Below are 19589 nucleotides of genomic sequence, written 5' to 3' on the forward strand. Positions count from 1 at the left end.
GAGGGCTTATGGACACAAAACAGTGGCTGAGGAAGACTCCAAGAGCAGCCGTTCTACAGACTAAAGTCTCTGTGCTTGGATAATTATATCAGAGCAAAGGAACCAAAACCCCAGACCAAGGAGGGTCAAGTGAGGATGAGAAAAATAAATATATTCCAAAACTCAAATAAAATACATTTCTGATGATCTTTGCTTGAATGCAACACTGAGTTATATAACTAAAGCAAGTGTGTCTGCCCCAAAATAGGTGGATTATTAATTCATGGATGGAAACAGGAAAGGGCTAAAATGGCAGGTGCTCTGTGAAATGTATTTGTATATTTAAAGCTCATTTTGATTAGTTGTAAGAAGAAGAAGAATGAGCTTACTAGAGAGTTAAATGCATGGTGCAATTCTTACTGTCTATGCATCTATATTTTTTCAGGATTACAGAGTTAGTCACATTGACTTATTTACTGAACCGGAAGGGTTAGGAATCCTAAGTTCCTACTTTGATGATACTGAAGAAATGCAGGGATTTGGTGTAATGCAGAAGACTTGTTCCATGAAAGTACATTGGGGCACGTAAGTATTTTTATTCAAACACAATTTTAATGAAGTTTTTTTGTGAGTGTAGTACTGGAAAAAGGACTTAAGATACTCTGACTCTGATTTGTCATCCTGTAAAGTAATTATTAACTGTAAGGTATATTTTTATAAGGCACATAAAATTCTGGTTTTTTTACACCTATGTTATGATTCATCTCTCTTAAAAACAATATAGATTTATTATAGGAAATGTTGGGGGGGAATTGAATTTTTAAAATGTAAGTCTTTCCTTGTCACAGAGGAATCTGATTTATTCAAAGCTGAGTAGCAGATTATATTTTCATGATGATTCAGAGGAGGTAATTCAAAGCACATGCCTCTGATATTTCTGCAGGGGGGATGGAAGCCAACACACATGGTACTTCCTTGAATATTTTCACACAATGCTGGTTCAAAGCCCCTAGGAGGTCGGTTTCACAAATCACAGGAAACAGCAAGAATATTTTGAAGGAAATGGTAATACCTCAGATAGGGGAGAAATGAGGATAGAAAGTACAGGCTGCAATACTAAAGAATGTGGTCTCCAAGGTGAAGCACAAAGCCCCACGGCATGTGAAAGGCATTCACTGAGATGCAGGAAAAAACACTAAAGCTTCTTTCTATTTGATTAAAGTCTCCACCTCTTAAGATTTTATTTTTGTATATGTTTTCTAATATGCATAATGTATTAGTTCAGTGGTAATGTATACAATTTATAAGTATTCATATATTCAGAGATTGCTGAAATGTTTTTACTAATGGTTTATACAGTCAAAAAAGTTTACAGTCTGTCCCTAAAGTGGTATGGAGTATCTCTGCAGTGAACAATAAGGCACTCCTTAATCATGCTTTTTGCATTCTATTTATTACTAAAAGTCTCGGTTTGCCATTGTTCATATCTTAGAAAAATGATTGATTGTGCAGAATGTAGGAATAGGATAAGTTACAGATCACAGAATCTGATTTTTGATCCTCAGAAATCAGAAACTAAAAACTTCTAGGCAACTTAACAGGAAGTGTGGCTATTGAGAATTGGTAGCAGCTATCCTTGAGTAGTTGGAAAGTGGTCATAGAGAAGAGATATTAGACTTGCTCTCTGTTATTCCGTAGCAGGTTCCAGGAAAAACCAGTAGAAATTAGAGAGATGGATTTTGACTTGACCCAGGGAAGAACTTTCTGATGGTTAATACAGTTAAAATGGAAGTGGCTGCCTTGTTAGGTGGAGAGTTTCTCATCACAAGGAGTATTCAAGTAGAGGATGGACAAGAATTTATCCAGGGCTTTGTAGGGGAAGGAAAGTATGAGTTAGATACCTCCTTTATGACAGTTTGTTCATTTATTTATTTACTTTTAACATTTTGAAATACAGCACACCTAGAAAAAAGTTCACAGAAGGTAAATGTACACTTAAACAAATAAAGTGAGCGCCCAAGTAGACACCACTTGAGCCAAGAACTGGAACATTACCAGCACCCCAGAAGCCCGAGGGTGTTCTTTCCCTATGGCAGCCCCTCTCAGAAAACAACCTCCCTCTCCCAGAAGAGTAAAAAAATAGCAAGGGAAGACTATAGTGATGGTTTGTCAATATACAAAGGTGTAGTTATTAGGGCAGAATTTGGTGTGTAGAGAATAATGTTAATTTAAATATCTCCTCTTGATGTATAAAGTTATTTTCCAAAGGTAATATACATTTTACTGCTTTTTAAATTATTTTTAATTGACACATAATAATTGCACATATTTATGGCGTACAATGTGATGTTTTGATACACGTGTACATTGCGTAATGATCAAATCAGGGAAATTAGCAAATCCATCACCTCAAACACGTGTTATTTCTTTGTGGTGAGATCATTCAGAATCCTCTCTTCTAGCTATTTTGAAATAATCAAATATGTTATTGTTAATCACAGTTACCCTACTGTGCAACAGAACACCAGAACTTATTCTGTTGTATATTTTTACCACATTTTCTTTATTTTTTCATCTGTTGATGGACACTCAGGCTGATTCTGTATCTTGGCTATTACGAATAGTGCTGCAATAAACATGCACGTGCACGTATCCTTTGACATACTTGATTTCATTTCCTTTGGATATATACTCAGTAGTGAGATTGCAAGATCACACAGTAGTTCTAGTTTTAATTTTTTGAGGAGCCTCCATACTGTTTTCCATAATGGCTGTGCTAATTTATATTCCCACCAATAGCATGGAAGAGTTCCCTTTGCTCCACATCCTCACCAACACTTGTTATATTGTGTCTTTTTGATAATAGCCTTTCTAACTGGAGTGAGGTGGTATCTCATTGTGGTTTTGATTTGCATTTCCCTGATCTTGAGTGATGTTGAACATTTTTTCATATACCTCTTGGCCATTTGTGTATCTTCTTTAGAGAAATGTACTGCTTTTAGCATACATTTTGAGTTATATCAGTTGGTACCCTGTAGTCCTTAAAAGGCTCTGAAATTTTTAAAGGTGGTGAATTTAGAAGTAGAAATTAGGAAAGGCTTTTATTTCCTCTGCATACCCTGTCAAAATATGACAAGAAATTGGGACTTTAACAAATATAAACTCAAAAGAGTGTCTATGAGATGTATTAAATATATTCAGTAAATCTGTTAATCAAGCATCTACCAAGTGCCAGGTGCTTTTCTAGTCACTGGGAATACAGCAGTAAAGACATAAAATGATGTTCCCACTTTCCTGGAGCTGTCAGTCTAGTAGGAATAAACAACACAAATACATATATAATGTGTCAGATGGCAAAGGCTACAAGAAACATAAATTACAGAGAGGGGCAGGTATGTTGCTATTTTAGATAAGGTGGCTAGTAAAGGACTCTGGTGACATTTTAAGCAGGGACTGGCAGGAAGTGAGGGAGTCTGCCCTGGAGCTAGCTGAGGGAAGAGGGGCAGGGAGCCAGTCCCAGAGAGGAAGCACACCATTTGCAAAAGCCCTGCTGGGCATGCTTGGGCAATAGCTAAGAGGCCAAGGTGACTGAAGCTGAGTGAACTAGGAGGTTAGGGATAGGAGAGGGCTCAGGTCATATCTGGCCTTTCAGGCCTCGGGGAGGAGGATTTAGATTTTCTCTAAGTGGCATGGAAAATCATTGGAGAATTTTGATCTAACTTGTGTTATTAACAGAAGGATCAACCTGACTGTTCATATAGAAAATAATCTATAAAGAGGCAAAGGTGGGAGCCAAGAAACCACGTAGGATGCACTCGCAATCATACAGCCAAGAATGGATGGTGGCTTAGACGTGCGATGATGGTGGTGGGAAATGGTCAGACCTTGGATGCATTTTGAAGGTAGAACTAACAGCATTTCTGACAGATTGTGTGTGGTGTATGAGGGGCCGAGACATGCCCAGGGTTTGGAACCCCAACACTTATTGAGACGAAGAAGGCTTGGAGGAGCAAGATAGGAGAGAGTGAGATTCAGGAGCTCAGTTTCGGACAGGTTAAGGCTGAGATGCCAACTGCAAATTCAAGTAAGTGGGCAGGAAAGTGAGTAGGTGTGTGAGGCTGGAGTTCAGGGGAGAGACTGGAGGCATAAATTTAGGAGTCATTGACATAGAGAATGCATTTAAACCAGGCACAGGACACGGTCACAAAAGGGAGTGGGTGTAGTTAAGGGAAGAGAAGGCACTTTTGTATTTAGAGACTGGGAAGGAAAGTGAAAATCTAAGCAAAATAAAATGCCTTCATCTCTTGCTGCCTTTAATTTTTTTACATGAAATAAGTCTATACACTTTTTTTTAAAGAATTAATGTCAGGTTGAGAAACATCACTTTCCTTAGAAAAGAATGCAAAAGGCATCTGCTATCATATTTTAATCTCAGTGTCTGGAGGGTGCCATGACTCAGGCTTGGCTATGTTGAAGCACATTAAGCTACCTTAAATGATATTTCTTACCTTTCCAGTATGTTTAGTTTTGTCTCCTAGGTGGTAGTTACCAGCCTGTCACAGTTTACAATTTATGACAGGTTTGTGTCATGATGGGCATCTTTTTTTCTGGCTGTTCATTTCTATTGTCATTAGGATAGTGGAACACTGCCTCGGATATTAATTCAAAGTTTGGGCTCATTGAACTTGGTTGGTGAGCTTAGACACCAGGTCATTAGTGCTTTTATAGATCTCAAAGGAAAGTCTCAAGGGGTTGAGAAGATGTAACTGATAGTAAGCACTCAAGCTCATTTTGCTTCTGCTGATGCACCAGTTCCCCTGAACTGGGATAAGAAGTCTTTACTGTGGAGGGAACTCCTGAAGAATCCATCAGGTGATTTATTCCAGGGCCCATTCACTCTAGATTAAGCTCTTCTACTCATATACAAAATAAGGGTATTACCTGCCTTGTCAAATTCTTATTTGAGGAGATGAGTAATTTCTCACTAAATTTGCCTTTCAGATTCTGTTGAGAGTAATTTGTTTTTAAATCTTTCTTTTAAGCAGCTGGCTAATGCTAGCACCCATCCTCCCAGAGGTGAAAGCATATTGGGTTTTCTGGGGGTGGGGTGTGTGTGGGGGTGGAAGTGGGGGTTAGTATATTTATAACAAACAAAAGCAAAGAAGTTTAGAACTTCAAAGGGAGTATAAAGATGATCTGGCCCAACACCATCATTTGACTGAGGAAGACAAGCTTTGGTCACTTTCTCCAGACTAGGGTTAGCTGTTAGCAGAATGTGTGCTAGAATGCAGGTGTTCTAAAGTCAAGGGACTTCTTTTTTAATGCAAAACATTATTTGATCATTTTTACTGTGTAATATTTGACATATACAGAAGAATATATGTATATATGTGAACCATGAAGCCCAATAATAAAACAATCCCCTGTGGACCCACCACCCAACTTACAACCTAGACCATTACCACCATTGCTACAGAACCTGGTGTAGCCCACCCTGGTTACACATGTAGCCACACTCCTAAGATTACTCAGATTGACGGGTACATCTGTATGTATTTTTTTCATTGCTGTGTAATATTCACTGTATATTTCATTGTGGAATATATCATATCAGAGCCCAATTTTTTACTATAAAAGTTTTCAAACATACAGAAAAGTAGGAAAAACAGTTCAGTGAACACCAGTGTACCATTCACTTTGACCCAATAACTGTTAATATTTTGCCATATTTGTGTTATTATTTTTCTGAGCACTTGAATGTACATTGGAGATATCATGATCCTTCATCCATATAGGATTCAGCCTGACTCTCTTTCTAATGATATTCTCCTGCGTAACTATCATTATTACATCTGAGAAAATTCACAAGGTATCCATGATAATATCTGTTCTATAGCCCATCACCAAATGTTCCCAATTGCTTCAGGAATGTCTTTTATAGATTTGCGTTTTCAAATCAGAATCCAATCAAGGTTCATATAAATGCGTTTGATTGTTCTGTCTCTTTAAGTCTCTTTTTAAAAATCTCTAAAATGCCTCATCTTTGTTTCCCAAGCCACTAACTTTTAAAAAGATTTAGGCCAGCTGTCTTAGAGAGTATGCCACATTCTAGGTTTGTCTGAGTGTTCCCTCATGCTATTATTTAGCTTGTTCTTCTGTTGCCCGAATTTCCTATCTACTACGGCTTAGGTCCCGAGGTATGGTTAGGTTCAGGCCGAACAGTTTTGGCATGGATACTTCGTATAGGTAGCGCCATATATTTACGTTGCATCACAGCAGGCGGCATGTGCTAACTAGCTTGCCCATTAGCAATACCAAGTTTGATTGCTTGGTTAAAGTGGTGCCTCCTCCATCTTTCCATTGTAAAGGTTCATTTTCCCCTTTGACATTCAGAGCCCCCTCTCTTGTGAATAACCTCAAAGTCAGTACATTCATATTTAATTTTTCACGTATCCAGTTGGTTTCTGTGAATGGCCAATATTCATGGACAGCCATATCTAGGGAACAAAACTTAAGATCCATCTGGAAGTGCTGTTTTTGGTTTAAGAACAAGTGAACAAGATAAGACTGATTTTTCTTGTGTGACTCAAGGGGTATTTCTAAAAGAGTAATTAGACAAATATTTTTAATAAACAGATGGCCATTGTTATTACTTTAAAAATATTGATTTGTAGGTATACATTTGTTTGTTTAAAAAAATAAGCTTGACTTTATAATCATACTGTTTAAGTACAACTATAAAGTTGTACTTTTTAATCTATATTGGCAAAAGCTTATGACCTAAGTGCATGGGAAAATAAAAGATTACCTTTAGAAACTGAAATAACACTGCCTGAAGATAGTTTCCCCCTCTCCTGATGGCCTCGTAAATAATGTATCTTATTGGAACAGAATTTAGAAAAAGTGAATCATACTCTGTATATGAGTTTTCAAATTCCAAAGTCCACCCAACATTAGTAAATGTCTGTTTGAATTACCCAGCAGGCCTTCAGCACTCATTTCCTAAGGAAGAACTTTCAGAACAGCAGTCTTTTCAAATGCATTCATTTATGTGTTCAGTTTTTTCACAAATTCCCCTCTACCTAGAATGACTTTCCTCCATAAATGTTATGTGACTAAACCACATGCTTCAACAAAAGTGAAATGTTTAGTATCAGATGAATAAATCCTCTTTGAACTCAAGCTATAGAAGGAAAGACTTAATGAAAAGGTACTTTGGTAAGGATCATTTCAAAATCTCAGATCACTTGCTCATGAGCCATACATTCAGTTTATGAAAAATTAAGCTTTAAAGAAGTCAGACTTCGGAACCTGCTTGGTTTGTTAGCCTAATACCATAATGTGTTACAGAACTGCCATTATTTTGTTAGAGAAAAAAATCTGTGGGTAGTGTGCCTGTGATAACTTTGAGCTCCAGAATACATGTAGTGTATCCTTGGCTGTCATGCTTTAAACATAAGGAAGTTTAAAGTACCCTATTCTTAGCCTCTGTTTTCTTGTGCTTTAGAAGCATTAGAGTAGTATTTAAAAGATAAGCCTCTTTTTTTCCTTAAGGTAACTTTTTTTTTTGAAGCATAACATCTGTACAAAAAGGTTCATAAACCCTAAATATATAAGCTGAGTGAATTTTCACAAAGTGAATACAAGAGCAATCACCACTCAGGTCAAGAAAAAGAACATTCCCAGCATCGCAGAAACCCCTTTCATTCGTGCGTCTTCCTAGTCATCTTCACGCCCTCTACCCGGTAACCATCATCCTGACTTCTAACACTGTAGTTCTGACCTCTTACCCATATCCCACACCTGGTCTCCCAACATTCTTTCATGTGTGTGTTGTCAAATCATCAGTAGGAGCCTGGTTGTAAATCACTGTATAATTAGAGAGTCTAGAGAAGTTACCAGTTTATCCAGCGGAATCTTCAACAAAACCCATCGCCAAAAATGTGCCTTGGGCCAAAATTGGGAAGAAGAAAAAGGCAAAGAGGGAGGTGTCAGACCCATTTTGTTGGTAAAAGGTTTCATTTAGAGCCACTCTCTTCTTGGCGTGGTGTTCTGGGGAACACAGCAACATTGTGGAGCACCACGGCTAGAACCTTTTAGCGAAACTAATCAAATTGGGGTAGAAGTCTACGTTTGTTTATGAAGTGGGTACATTAACCCCTCTCTTATAGAAAACTCACTTCTTCAGCATCCTTACCTTCTCAGAACCCTTCCCAGGAACCAAGACATTTACAAGAAGACCTTGTAAACTTCAGAGACAGGGCTAATAGGCATGGTTTTCTGGTTTCCTGATTTCTGGCACGTTAGAGGAGGGTGGGGCTGCTGGTTCCCGACTGAAGCGGAAGCCACAGCTGACAAGCTGATAGAAGGGTGTGGTATTGAAAAGCCATAACAATCAGAACCAAGAACTCAAAAAACTTTGCAGCCTGGGAACAAGCAGTCCCACAGACCTTCAGAGCCCCTGAGGACACCACTGTGCATTAAGTAATGCTCACAGTGATGATCCTGAGTAACTGTGAAAAGAGTAAACTGTGTTCAGTGCACTTCCTGTAATGAGAAAAATTGCCATCACCAAAATGATTAGGGCTGGGCATGGTGGCTCACACCTGTAATCCCAGCACTTTGGGAAGCCGAGGCTGATGGATCACCTGAGGCCAGGAGTTCAAAACCAGCCTGGCCAATATGGTGAGCCCCCCCCCCCAGTAAAAAAAAAATGCAAAATGCAAAACTTAGTCGGGTGCAGTGGTGTGTGCCTGTACTCTTAGCCACTTGGAAGGCTGAGGCAGGAGAATCGTTTGAACCAGGAGGCAGAGGTTGCAGTGAGCCGAGAGCAAGCCACTGTACTCCAGCCTGGGCAACAGAGTAAGACTCCGTCAAAAGAAAAAAAAAATTGATTAGGAACCTGGATCTGGAATCGGCTTGAATCGTTCCAGCCTTTCATACTTACAGCTGTGTGGCCTTGGGCAACTTACTTATCTATGAAACGGGGACAATAGCATCTCTTCCTCATAGCATTGCAGTGAGGATTAGATGAAATTCTGAGTGGATTCCTTTTATGCTCTAGGGAGATGTTAGCTGTTACTAATGTTTGGCACCATGACAAATGATTAGGTGGAACTTAGGAGCAATTAATAATATAAATTAAAATAAGGGGACAAAGCCAGCCAAGGAGAAAAGTGAAAGATCAAGAAGAGAAGCATATAATGGCTTTATTTGTCCTTGAGTCTAGTGTGATTCTAACACCTAAGTCCAGCCGTTCATTGTGTGGGTCCGTATCCTCTCCTGTTCTTTTCCTCTCATCCTGGGTACCAGACAGAAGGAAAAACTGAAACAAATGATGAGTTGGCTCCCTTTCTTTCCTTCCATGGTGGCTGTTTAGGTGGCTGATTTATGAAGAACCTGGATTTCAGGGTGTTCCTTTCATCCTGGAACCTGGTGAATACCCTGACTTGTCCTTCTGGGATACAGAAGCAGCATACATTGGATCCATGCGGCCTCTGAAAATGGTAAAAATGAAATCCAAATGTTCTTGTGGTGATTCTTTGTCAGCTTGACATGGTAATTCATGGGGTGTGACTTTGAAGCAATAAAGCTGACTTTTAAGAAACAAATTTGTAGCAGATTGGACAAATTTGCTCAACAGAAATTATGGAAACAGTAACTTGCTAGATGCTGTAGATTAAAACAAACAAAAAAAGCAGGTAAGACCATGTCCTTTGTCTTTAAGGCATTCTCAGCCCCTGCAGACCTGCAGATGGGCGCACAAAGCTTCAGCCCAATGTAGGTCTAACAAGTGAGGAAAGTGAAGAATTAAACATTGGTGGAAAAACAGGACAAGGATACATACAATTCCAAGTTGTGGGTGATGCGACAGAAAAGGGGGATAATTAGGAAAGCTTCATGCTAAATTAAATTCAGTCTTTAAAAATGAGCAGGATGATTTTTTAGATGGAGCTGTCGGTGAATGCACTGCGTGAGCCAGGGTGCAGCCTAGGAGAGAGCAGGGCACGCTGAGGACCGGCTCGGCTGCCGTGACATGAGGCTGCGCTGGGTGGTGGCTTGGGGGTCGCTGGGGCTGGACCAAATGAGTATTGTCCTCCTGAGTATCTGCTGTGGAAGGAGCCTTGTGCTTCCTCTCCCTTATCCCAGTGTCTTGCTTTGTTCTTTGTCTCTTCCGCTAGACTGTCAGCTTTGGGAGGAAGCAGGTCACATCTGTCTTGTCCCCAGTGTTGAGCGCAGTGTGTGCTGCAGCATAGAAGTTGTTCCCTAAGTACCCGCGGCGAGATGAGGCTCCCATTACAAACATGTTTTTGAAACTGCACTTCGCACTTGGCTTCTGAGACAGTTTGAAACAAATTAGAAACTTAGGAAGACAATTTTTTTTTAATCTTAATTTTACCCCTCCTCCCAAAGTATTTGGTTTAATTATCTGTATGTTGGCTGGTCTTAATGCAAATGATTTGGGCTTTTGTTTCTAAAATGAAACTCACTTTCAAAGACAAAGTTTTGTTAGTTTTGTGAATTTATGAAAGAATTCATCCAGGTTTTAGGAGCAGTTTGTAATGATGATGAAAAATCTGCAAAGTCTATGGTGTTCGAACAGGATTACTTTTGAAAAGGTCATGTGCTTGGTGGTATAATCTCTGGGTTGCTGATAATATCAGCCACATTCCTTTTTTTTTTTTTTTTTTTTTTTTTTTGCTTCTTTTTTTCATAAAAGGTAAGGAAACCAACACATTCTTTTATAATTATAGTTCATTTGGTGCCTTTGAGCATCCTTAGCGGCACTTTTTTCAAAAGCTATTGAAGATACTAATTTTGAAAAAATCCAACTTTCCCATTGCTGATTTAAACTCTTGACGTATTTAATATTTTTGTGCAATATCTTTTTAATGTAACATCATTTCTTGGATTTTAGTGAGTTTGTTTTTAAAAAGCTTTTTATTTTATAACAACCCCCCATAGACTCATCCTTTGGGATGTGTTAAATTTTATTTAACAGTTTATCTAGTTATTCCATGAGTCCTTCAGATCTTATTATGTGAACTTCAACATGTAATAGTTTCGTAAGCCCTGGTTGCAAAATCAAATACCTGCAGGCGCCAGGCAGAAAATACAAATGGCTGAGAGTTGAACCGAAGGGAATGGTAGAGACGGCAACCCCGTGCCTGTTCCCAGCTGAAGCGTGATCCTAGGGCAGGATCGTTAAATGCAGAAGCCGAAGACAGCGGCCTGGGAGAATCTGGGTCCAGAGATGTCAGCCCTTGGAACTGCTTTTTCAAGAGAAGTATGGATTTTTATGAGAAATTTTCCAAGTTAAGAAAACTTACTAGGTCAAAAAACACTCCTACAATGCAGACCAGCTTATAGACTGCCTGTGCGAGGCTCCGTTCGAGCCTGCCTTCCTCGTGTGTTCATCTCTATTGTTGGTAATTTTAGAACTATCTCATGTAAGTTAAAACAAACCGGAACATAGTCACACTGAAATTCAATGGCTTACTATAAACTGCTATGGCTAATATAAAATGGTAATGTTTCAGTGAAAAACTATTTTTCTTACTATGTTATTGTTTCTTTCAGGGTGGCCGTAAAGTTGAATTCCCTACAGATCCAAAGGTAAAAATGTATATTAATTATTTAAACATATACACATATATATATACTTAATGTTATTCCCACTTCATCTCTATGAAGATATTGCTTATATGACTTCTCATATTAAACCTCTATCACACATAAATGCAGCCAAAGGAAGTTGCCAACTTACATGTGCCATCCTTCAGGGTGGAAGATGATGCTAATGGCACTGGTTACACTAACAGTACATTTAGCCATGGCTCAAAAGGGTCATTGTTATATTAAGTTAACAATTTGCAGTAGTATTTACTAATTGTAGGGCTTCTTGCTGCTTGCCAGTTAGCCAGGAAAAAAACTTTTTCAAGACAAACTTTCCCTACTCTAAAATACCCTTTCTGCTCTTCCCAATTCCCACATCGATGCCACACACTATAAATTTTTTCAATTTTCAATTTTAACACTACTTTAGAATCCTCTGATTCCTTCTATGTGGTTCTAAATGTCAGTTATATATATACATAATATATGTGTGTGGGGGTATACATTTATTTTATTTATATATATTTTATTTATATATATATATGTATGATTTTAAAACTGTTTGGAACCATGGCTTTGGGCTATACCACATTAGGAAAAAAAAAAAGAGTCTGATTTTTTTTCTTTTTTTTTTCTTTTTACTATTTTATCAGATGCCGTTATTTATGGTTTTTTTTTCTGGAGACCAGGCCTTGCTGTGTCACCCAGGCTGGTGTACAGTGGCACCATCATGGCTCACTGCAGTCTCGATTTCTCCAGCTCAAGCCATCCTATTGCCTCAGCCTCCTGAATAGCTGGGACTATAGGCATGTACCACCACACCCAACTTTTTCTCTTTTTAGCAGAGATGAGGTTTCGCCATAGTACCCAGGTTGGTCTCAAACTCCTGAGCTCAAGTGATCCTCCTGCCTTGGCCTCCCAAAGTGCTGGAATTACTGGTGTGAGCCACTGTGCGTGGTCTAGTTAATGTTTTAAAATATGATTAGAATATTTTATTTTATTTTATTTTATTTTATTTTATTTTATTGAGACAGAGTCTCACTCTGTTGCCCAGGCTGGAGTGCAGTGACGCAATCTTTGCTCACTTAACCCTCTGCCTCCTGGGTTCAAGCAGTTCTCCTGCCTCAGCCTCCTGAGTAGCTGAGATTATAGGCGTGCATTACTATGCCCAGCTAATTTTTGTATTTTTAGTAGAGACGGCGTTTCACCATGTTGACCAGGCTGGTCTTGAACTCCTGAGCTCAAGTGGTCCACCTACCTCAGCCTCCCAAAATGCTGGGATAACAGGCGTGAGCCACCGTGCCTAGCCAGAAAATTTTAATTTGTGTTTTAGGACTTAGTGATATTAAATGACTGATTTAATGTTAAGCTGTTGGGATACTTCTTACAAATTACTGGTATATCTCATTTCTGTTGTAGGTAGTTGTTTATGAAAAGCCTTTCTTTGAAGGAAAATGTGTGGAACTAGAAACAGAAATGTGTAGTTTTGTCATGGAGGGAGGTGAAACAGAAGAGGCGACTGGAGGCGATCATTTGCCATTTACGTCAGTGGGGTCTGTGAAAGTTCTAAGAGGCATGTAAGTACATGGGTGACTTGTTAGGATTTCTTTTTTTTTTCCTAAATATTAAGTAATAAATGTGTCCTTTCCCCCCTAAAAACAACATTCCTGATTCTATAGTGTGGTGAATTTTGACAGGTATGTCCACATTATCCTCAGCCTATAGTGACTGGATTTAAGAAAGCAGTTTGAGGCCGGGCATGGTGGCTCACACCTGTAATCCCAACACTTTGGGAGGCTGAGGTGGGCGCAGGAGTTCAAGACCAGCCTGACCAACATGGAGAAACCCCGTGTCTACTAAAAATACAAAATTAGCTGAGCGTGGTGGCGCATGCCTGTGATCCCAGCTACTTGGGAGGCTGAGGCAGGAGAATTGCTTGAACCCAGGATCGCACCATTGCACTCCAGCCTGGGCAACAAAAGCAAAACTCCATCTCAAAAAAAAAAAAAAAAAAAAAAAGGCAGTTTGAGGGACAATTGTGGGGTCAGTCCACCAAGCAAGGCTGATACATTGGCCTATTCAAGTTGATCAAATCTACAACCTTGCTTATTAGAATTATGCTCCAAGCTATTGAAGGGTTTGACAGTTCGCTTCCTAATTTTTGTATTTTTGCATTTTATAGATCTTACACCTTTCCCATAGAAGTGCACACTAAAATTGCTCTTGTAAATCGCTAACTATTCATAATATTTTTGTTACTATTTGAAGTGAGTTTATCCAGTTTTGCTTGCTGAGGTTCTTTTGAGTCAGCCCTTATTTAACACACACACATACACACCACTCACACACACACACCCCTTCCCTTTTTTATACAACTCTGATGTATGTCTCTTAGGTTATTTTCTTGGGGCCATTCTGTTATTCTCCTAAATTTTAAAGAATTTGAATGATAATAAAGCAGAAGTTCATGTCTAGCTTTCTAACTATTTGTATATTTCAGTGAAATTGATACGTACCTTGAAAAAATGTGAACATGTCTGAAAATGACTACTCCTCATGTTCTTTGTGTTGCAGTTGGGTTGCGTATGAGAAGCCTGGATTTACAGGTCATCAGTATTTGCTAGAAGAAGGAGAATACAGGGACTGGAAAGCCTGGGGAGGTTACAATGGAGAGCTTCAGTCTTTACGACCTATATTAGGTGTAAGTAAAGGACAAGCTAATGGCTAATATTTGGTCGTCTTTGGATAATAAATGGCTAGTTTTTGAATTTTGAATTTTTTTTCTCAATAGGATTTTTCAAATGCTCACATGATAATGTACAGTGAAAAAAACTTTGGATCCAAAGGTTCCAGTATTGATGTATTGGGAATTGTTGCTAATTTAAAGGAGACTGGATATGGAGTGAAGACACAGTCTATTAATGTACTGAGTGGAGTGTAAGTGAAATAATCCAACTGGAATTTTAAACATGGGTTTTATCTTGGTTTGTTTTAAACTGGTAAGAGTCTATGACAGAGTAGGCACTCAATACACAAATATCTCAACAGCTGAACATTAAATCAGTCATGTAATAGTTGCTGTCATGATATTTTCGTTAACTCTCTTTAAAAATCTTTCTCATACTGTCTCTTCATTTTACGTTTGGGGTAGGCTTTGGGTATCATGATAGAAATCTACAGATCTGCTTCCCTTGTCATTCTGCACGGAAAGATCGTGAATTTTTTAAACGATGGAGATCCCATTAGATTTTCCTGTGGTCCTACACCTGTTCCAGTGTATTTCTTCACTATTAGTTTGACATAAAAATAATTGTTCTATGTACGTGGAGTTAGCAGTTGACTGTTTTATTAGTGGTAAAGCAAGTTTTTATTGAAAGATGTTTAGTCAAGATTATCTGGGATGAAGTGATTGCAAACCAAGCTAAATTGGCTCAAGGGATTAAAATGGAACTTACTGGCTTAAGTAACTAAAAATGTCCTGGAGAAGATTTTGCTTCAGGCATGGCTGGATGCAGGGGATCAAACACTGTTATCAGAACTTGGTCTCTGTGTCTTGACTGGGCTTTTTTCTGTGTTAACTTGACTTTAGGTAGGCCCTTTGCATCTGGTGGCCTATGGCCACATCTGGCTTTTGTTCTCCTAACTCTTTTTTTTTTTTTTTGAGGCAGAATTTCACTCTGTCACCCAGGCTGGAGTGCAGTGGCAACATCTCAGCTCACTGCAACCTCTGCCTCCTGGGCTTAAGCAATTCGCCTGCTTCAGCCTCCCAAGTAGTTGGGACCACAGATGCATGCCACCAGGCCTGGCTAATTTTTGTATTTTTTTTTTTTTTAGAGACAGGGTTTTGCCATGTTGCCCAGGCTGGTCTCAAACTCCTGAGCTCAGGTGATTTACCCGCCTTGGCCTCCCAAAGTGCTGGGATTACCATGCCTGGCCCCAGCTCATTTCTTGCAGTGGAAAGAACTTCTCTTTTCCTCACAAGTTCCATGTTTGACTTTGCTTTTCTAGGCTTGGGTCATGTGCACATGCCTGAACCAATCACTGTAGCCGCAGAGATGGTCACGTCTGGGCTATGTGTCCATCTCCAGAGCTGAGATGTAGGGTCTATCCCATAGAAGCCACTTAGATATGATTATCAGAACTTCCCCAGGGACAGAAGTTCCTCAGGGACATCAGAAAGAGTGGGGAGATAGATGCCAGATGGGCAAAAACAGCAGATGGCTGTTACAGGGAGTTACATAATTATTCTTATAATCCAGGCTAATGTCTATTCTAATTTGTTATAAGTGAGAGTATTCTTAAATAGTTATATGAAATACTGTGACATTGGTTATGTTGAAAGTGTTTGGTGTTAGGTTTTTGTTGTCATAGCGACATAAACTATTTGAATCATCCTAGCCTCAACCCCATTGTATCTCATGGGGCCTCCCACAATAGCCCTGGATATTTGAAATGTGTGTACAACGTACTAAAAGTTGATGAACATGGTTAATGTTTACTCTTAGTAAACAGAGTAAAAAAAAACCTTGTTTACCAAGTTCTTGTCTAGGCTGTTGCATGTGGGGGCACTGTGGCAGAGTATCAGTGATCTGATTTCTGGGTATTCCATTTGTAGCAGGAAATGCCTACTCTTGGGTCCTGTTCCGGAGCCCTAACATTTTAGAATCAGTAGCCTGTTTACAAAAGCCAGAAGTCATCTGAAATACATGGTACAAGTTATCTGAAGTATTGCTGGGGCTCTGCAGTATTTTAGATTGCCTTTAAAGCTAATTATTTAGGAGGAAAACATAGTGACCAACTTAGTCTGGTGAAACAGTTGTACATTTTGATATTCACCAGTTGTGCTGGTTCTATTAGTCAGAGCCCAGTCATCCACCCTGGCAGAGGAAGCAAAAGGATGCTGGCTAGAATGAATTCCCTCAGGCATTTTGTAGATGATGCTGTTAACATAGGTAGAATTATTGTGCCTTGAGCCAATCTCCTTTCCTTTTTACCCAGGCCTTGCTTACTTGAAATCAGTTTCCTTTATAAAGTGCTGCTATTATATGTTTCTATTTTTAGTCATTTCTAATTGCATTTCCTGGCTTAAGCTTTTTTTTTTTTCCATCTGTAGCAGTTAAGTTTTGGTAGAAAGGGGAAGTTGAAGGGAGGTACATACACATACGTGGACACACACACACACACCCCCCACTTCCTTTGAAATTCTTTGCATATGGAAGGGCTTTTGTATTTACCAGAGTCAGCTGCTTCCTCATATTTTGTTCGATTTGTCATTTGACAAGTATTTATTGAGGTCTATTATGTGCAAAGCATTGTATTATGTCCTCAAAGAAGTTACAGTATTTATGTAAAACATAATTATTGCTACAAAAGAGGTACACATTAAATGCTCTGGGAATCCACAGCAGACAGAGATTAATTTCCAGTCTGGACACAGGGAAGGAAGACTTTGCGGAGGAGGTGGCATTGGAGTTAGGCCTGTGGGATGGGATAGGAAGGCTGAGATGAGCCAAGATGTTGGAGTAGGACTACCTATTCACTTCTAACAGTTTCAAAGGAAAATTATTGTATTTTAATGGCTTTATTTTTATTGGCGATTAAGTATTTTAGCTCGTTCTTTATTTCTTAGTATGGCACACATTGTCAGAAAAAAACTCTTCTGAAGCTCTTGTTCCATGAAAGTATCTCCCAGGAGGGTCACCATCACATGGGTAATACATCCCCTGGGTCGTAAACTCATTAGCCCCGAAACAGAAAACAGCCTTCAGGAAGGATGCCCATGAAACCGGCAAGTGAGGTTTTTAGGAACTGCATTTGATTTCTTACTGGAAATGTTGAAAGAAACTCCCTGCTTATCAGTTTCTAGTTCTATGCCATATTCTTGCCCAGAGAGTAGAAACTGGGCTAGTTTTTTAAAACGAGGAGCAAAATGAAATATTTCTAGTATTCAGATAAAAACGAAAAGTGTTGTTGTTTTAAATTCTTTCTCCTTCAGCCTTTCACGGAAGGGCAGGTTTACCCTGCTGCCCTTATCTTCTGAGCAATTATTCCACCAGGCTGAGACCTGCTAGTACTTGTGTACATGCCTTTCCCCCATCTCCCCACCAGTCTTTACACAGAGGAGTGTTGATTCATGTGTACAGAATACATCCGGACAAGGACAGTGAGGGATTTTCTTAAGAGCCCCAAGTGTAAGTTGTAGGTAGACTTTCAGATCACAGAGCAGAGAATCTCAGATCCGTGTTTAGCGGTTTCTCCCCTCCCCCAGTGCCCCTGTGTTCATGGGTGATTGATTCATCAGGTATCTTGGAGGGAAAACAACACTACTGTCAGTTCAAGTAACATCTTAATAAATTGTTTTCTGGCTTCAGCTTCAGAGATAGGCTTAGCTGGGTGTTGGGTATTTACTTACAAGTAGTTTAGTTGCATAGGAAAACACAGTACCCATACTTGTTCGTAAAAAGAACAGAGTATTGGCTAAAGCTGCTTCCAGGGCTTGCTCAGTCTCTGCCTTCTCTCCTTGGCATTCAGCCTCCCTCCTCACTGTCTTTTTTCCCTCCAAACCTTGAAGTCAAACAGAAAGGCCTTTAACCCTCTGGTGTCTCTGCTTGTTACCGACCCAGAGCCCTGCTGAGAACGCTTTTTTCGATGTGACTCTTCTTCTGTAATTGTTCGTTGTTGTTTTTTTAAATCCTAGCGTTTGTAAGGTAGATTTTCTTGATGTGCAGACAGTCCTCCCACATAGCAGTGCTCCCTGCTCAGGCTTTGCTTTTGCTTCCCTTCATGCTGGAGGTAAAGCCTGAGGCCCTGTGGGCGGAGGCAGCACATACGGGTACCCGTGTGCTGTACAGGATCACCTGGTCAGCCCGGGGACCTTGGCCCACTCCCCTACTGACACTTGAAAATATGAACTTTCACAAAGGTTAAGTGAATTCTTCAAAGTTACCTGAAAGTTAATGTCATGACCACAGGTGGAGCCAGGTCTCCTATCTCCTCACTTCTTAATGATCAGGAATAGGTTTTTAGGCCCGGAACTGTGCTCACGCCGGTAATCCTAGAACTTTAGGAGGATGAGGCAAGTGGATCACTTGAAGTCAGGAGTTTGAGACCAGCCTGGCCAACATGGTGAAATCCTGACTCTACTAAAAAAATAAAAAATAATAATAATTAAAAAAGGATAGGTTTTAAAAATTGCTAGTGAGGTTCTGAAATCGGGGGGTGGTAGGGGACTGTACTTCCTGAAAGACTGAGTGATACGTACAGCAGCTTCTCCATTTGGATGGCCGGGACTCAGTGCACAGCTGTTGGCTATCATTAGCTCCTTCTCACTGGAGATCTTGGCAGTGTTCTTTTTTTCCTTGATGGCTGTTCATATTCTAGTAATGACTGTACTTGAGTTTTTGTTTAAATCAGCCCTTTGGATAGTAAATTTGTAATCTGCCCTAATTAGAAAGTGTGTGGACTGTTTTAGACATGGTTTTCTAGAACAGTAAATGAAAGGGAACTTTCCAGGGCACATGGCAGGTTGGGTCACAAAGCGAGGAGAGCCTGGTGAGCCTCAGGATAGGTAGGTTCTGTCACATTCTGGCCAACAGTCAATGGTGTCACCCTGGACAAGTCATTTCCCATTCAAAACAAATACCAACAAATAATTCCATGTGATGCTTCTTACCCATCTGTGGGCTTTGTCTTTTTCATCTTTGTATGTCTAGTGCCAGTCTAGTTCCTGGCACCTGGTGCATGAATTAACTTCCCTGTGTCTTAGGTTTTTCCCATCTGTAAAATGGGAACACCAATACCTCCCTAGAAGATTAAATGTGATAACAGATGTGGAAACATTTTGCAAAGTTCTGATCACTCTACATAATACCTACATAGACATTATTCCTTTAAGCTTTGAGAGCATCCTGAGAGTGATGAATTAATTGAGGAGATACTTGATGTCTTTAATATAACAGTATTAAGTATCTCTTTAATATAACAGAACTGAAAAA

The 19589-nt window shown here is 39.6% G+C and overlaps 2 protein-coding genes across 2 annotated transcripts in view; both read left to right on the forward strand.

Moving 5' to 3' along the window:
* Positions 1-19589, forward strand: part of QRSL1 (glutaminyl-tRNA amidotransferase subunit QRSL1) — a 362228-nt gene that overhangs the window by 230548 nt on the left and 112091 nt on the right. The window lies entirely within an intron of this gene.
* Positions 1-19589, forward strand: part of CRYBG1 (crystallin beta-gamma domain containing 1) — a 57203-nt gene that overhangs the window by 17636 nt on the left and 19978 nt on the right. The window contains exons 6-11 of the mRNA XM_050786687.1: positions 425-564; positions 9359-9485; positions 11560-11595; positions 13015-13172; positions 14170-14296; positions 14387-14532. Coding sequence (XP_050642644.1) covers positions 425-564; positions 9359-9485; positions 11560-11595; positions 13015-13172; positions 14170-14296; positions 14387-14532 — 734 coding nt within the window. The remainder of the gene's footprint in view (positions 1-424; positions 565-9358; positions 9486-11559; positions 11596-13014; positions 13173-14169; positions 14297-14386; positions 14533-19589) is intronic.

This window comes from Macaca thibetana, chromosome 4, assembly GCF_024542745.1.
Source record: "Macaca thibetana thibetana isolate TM-01 chromosome 4, ASM2454274v1, whole genome shotgun sequence".
NCBI lineage: Eukaryota > Metazoa > Chordata > Mammalia > Primates > Cercopithecidae > Macaca > Macaca thibetana.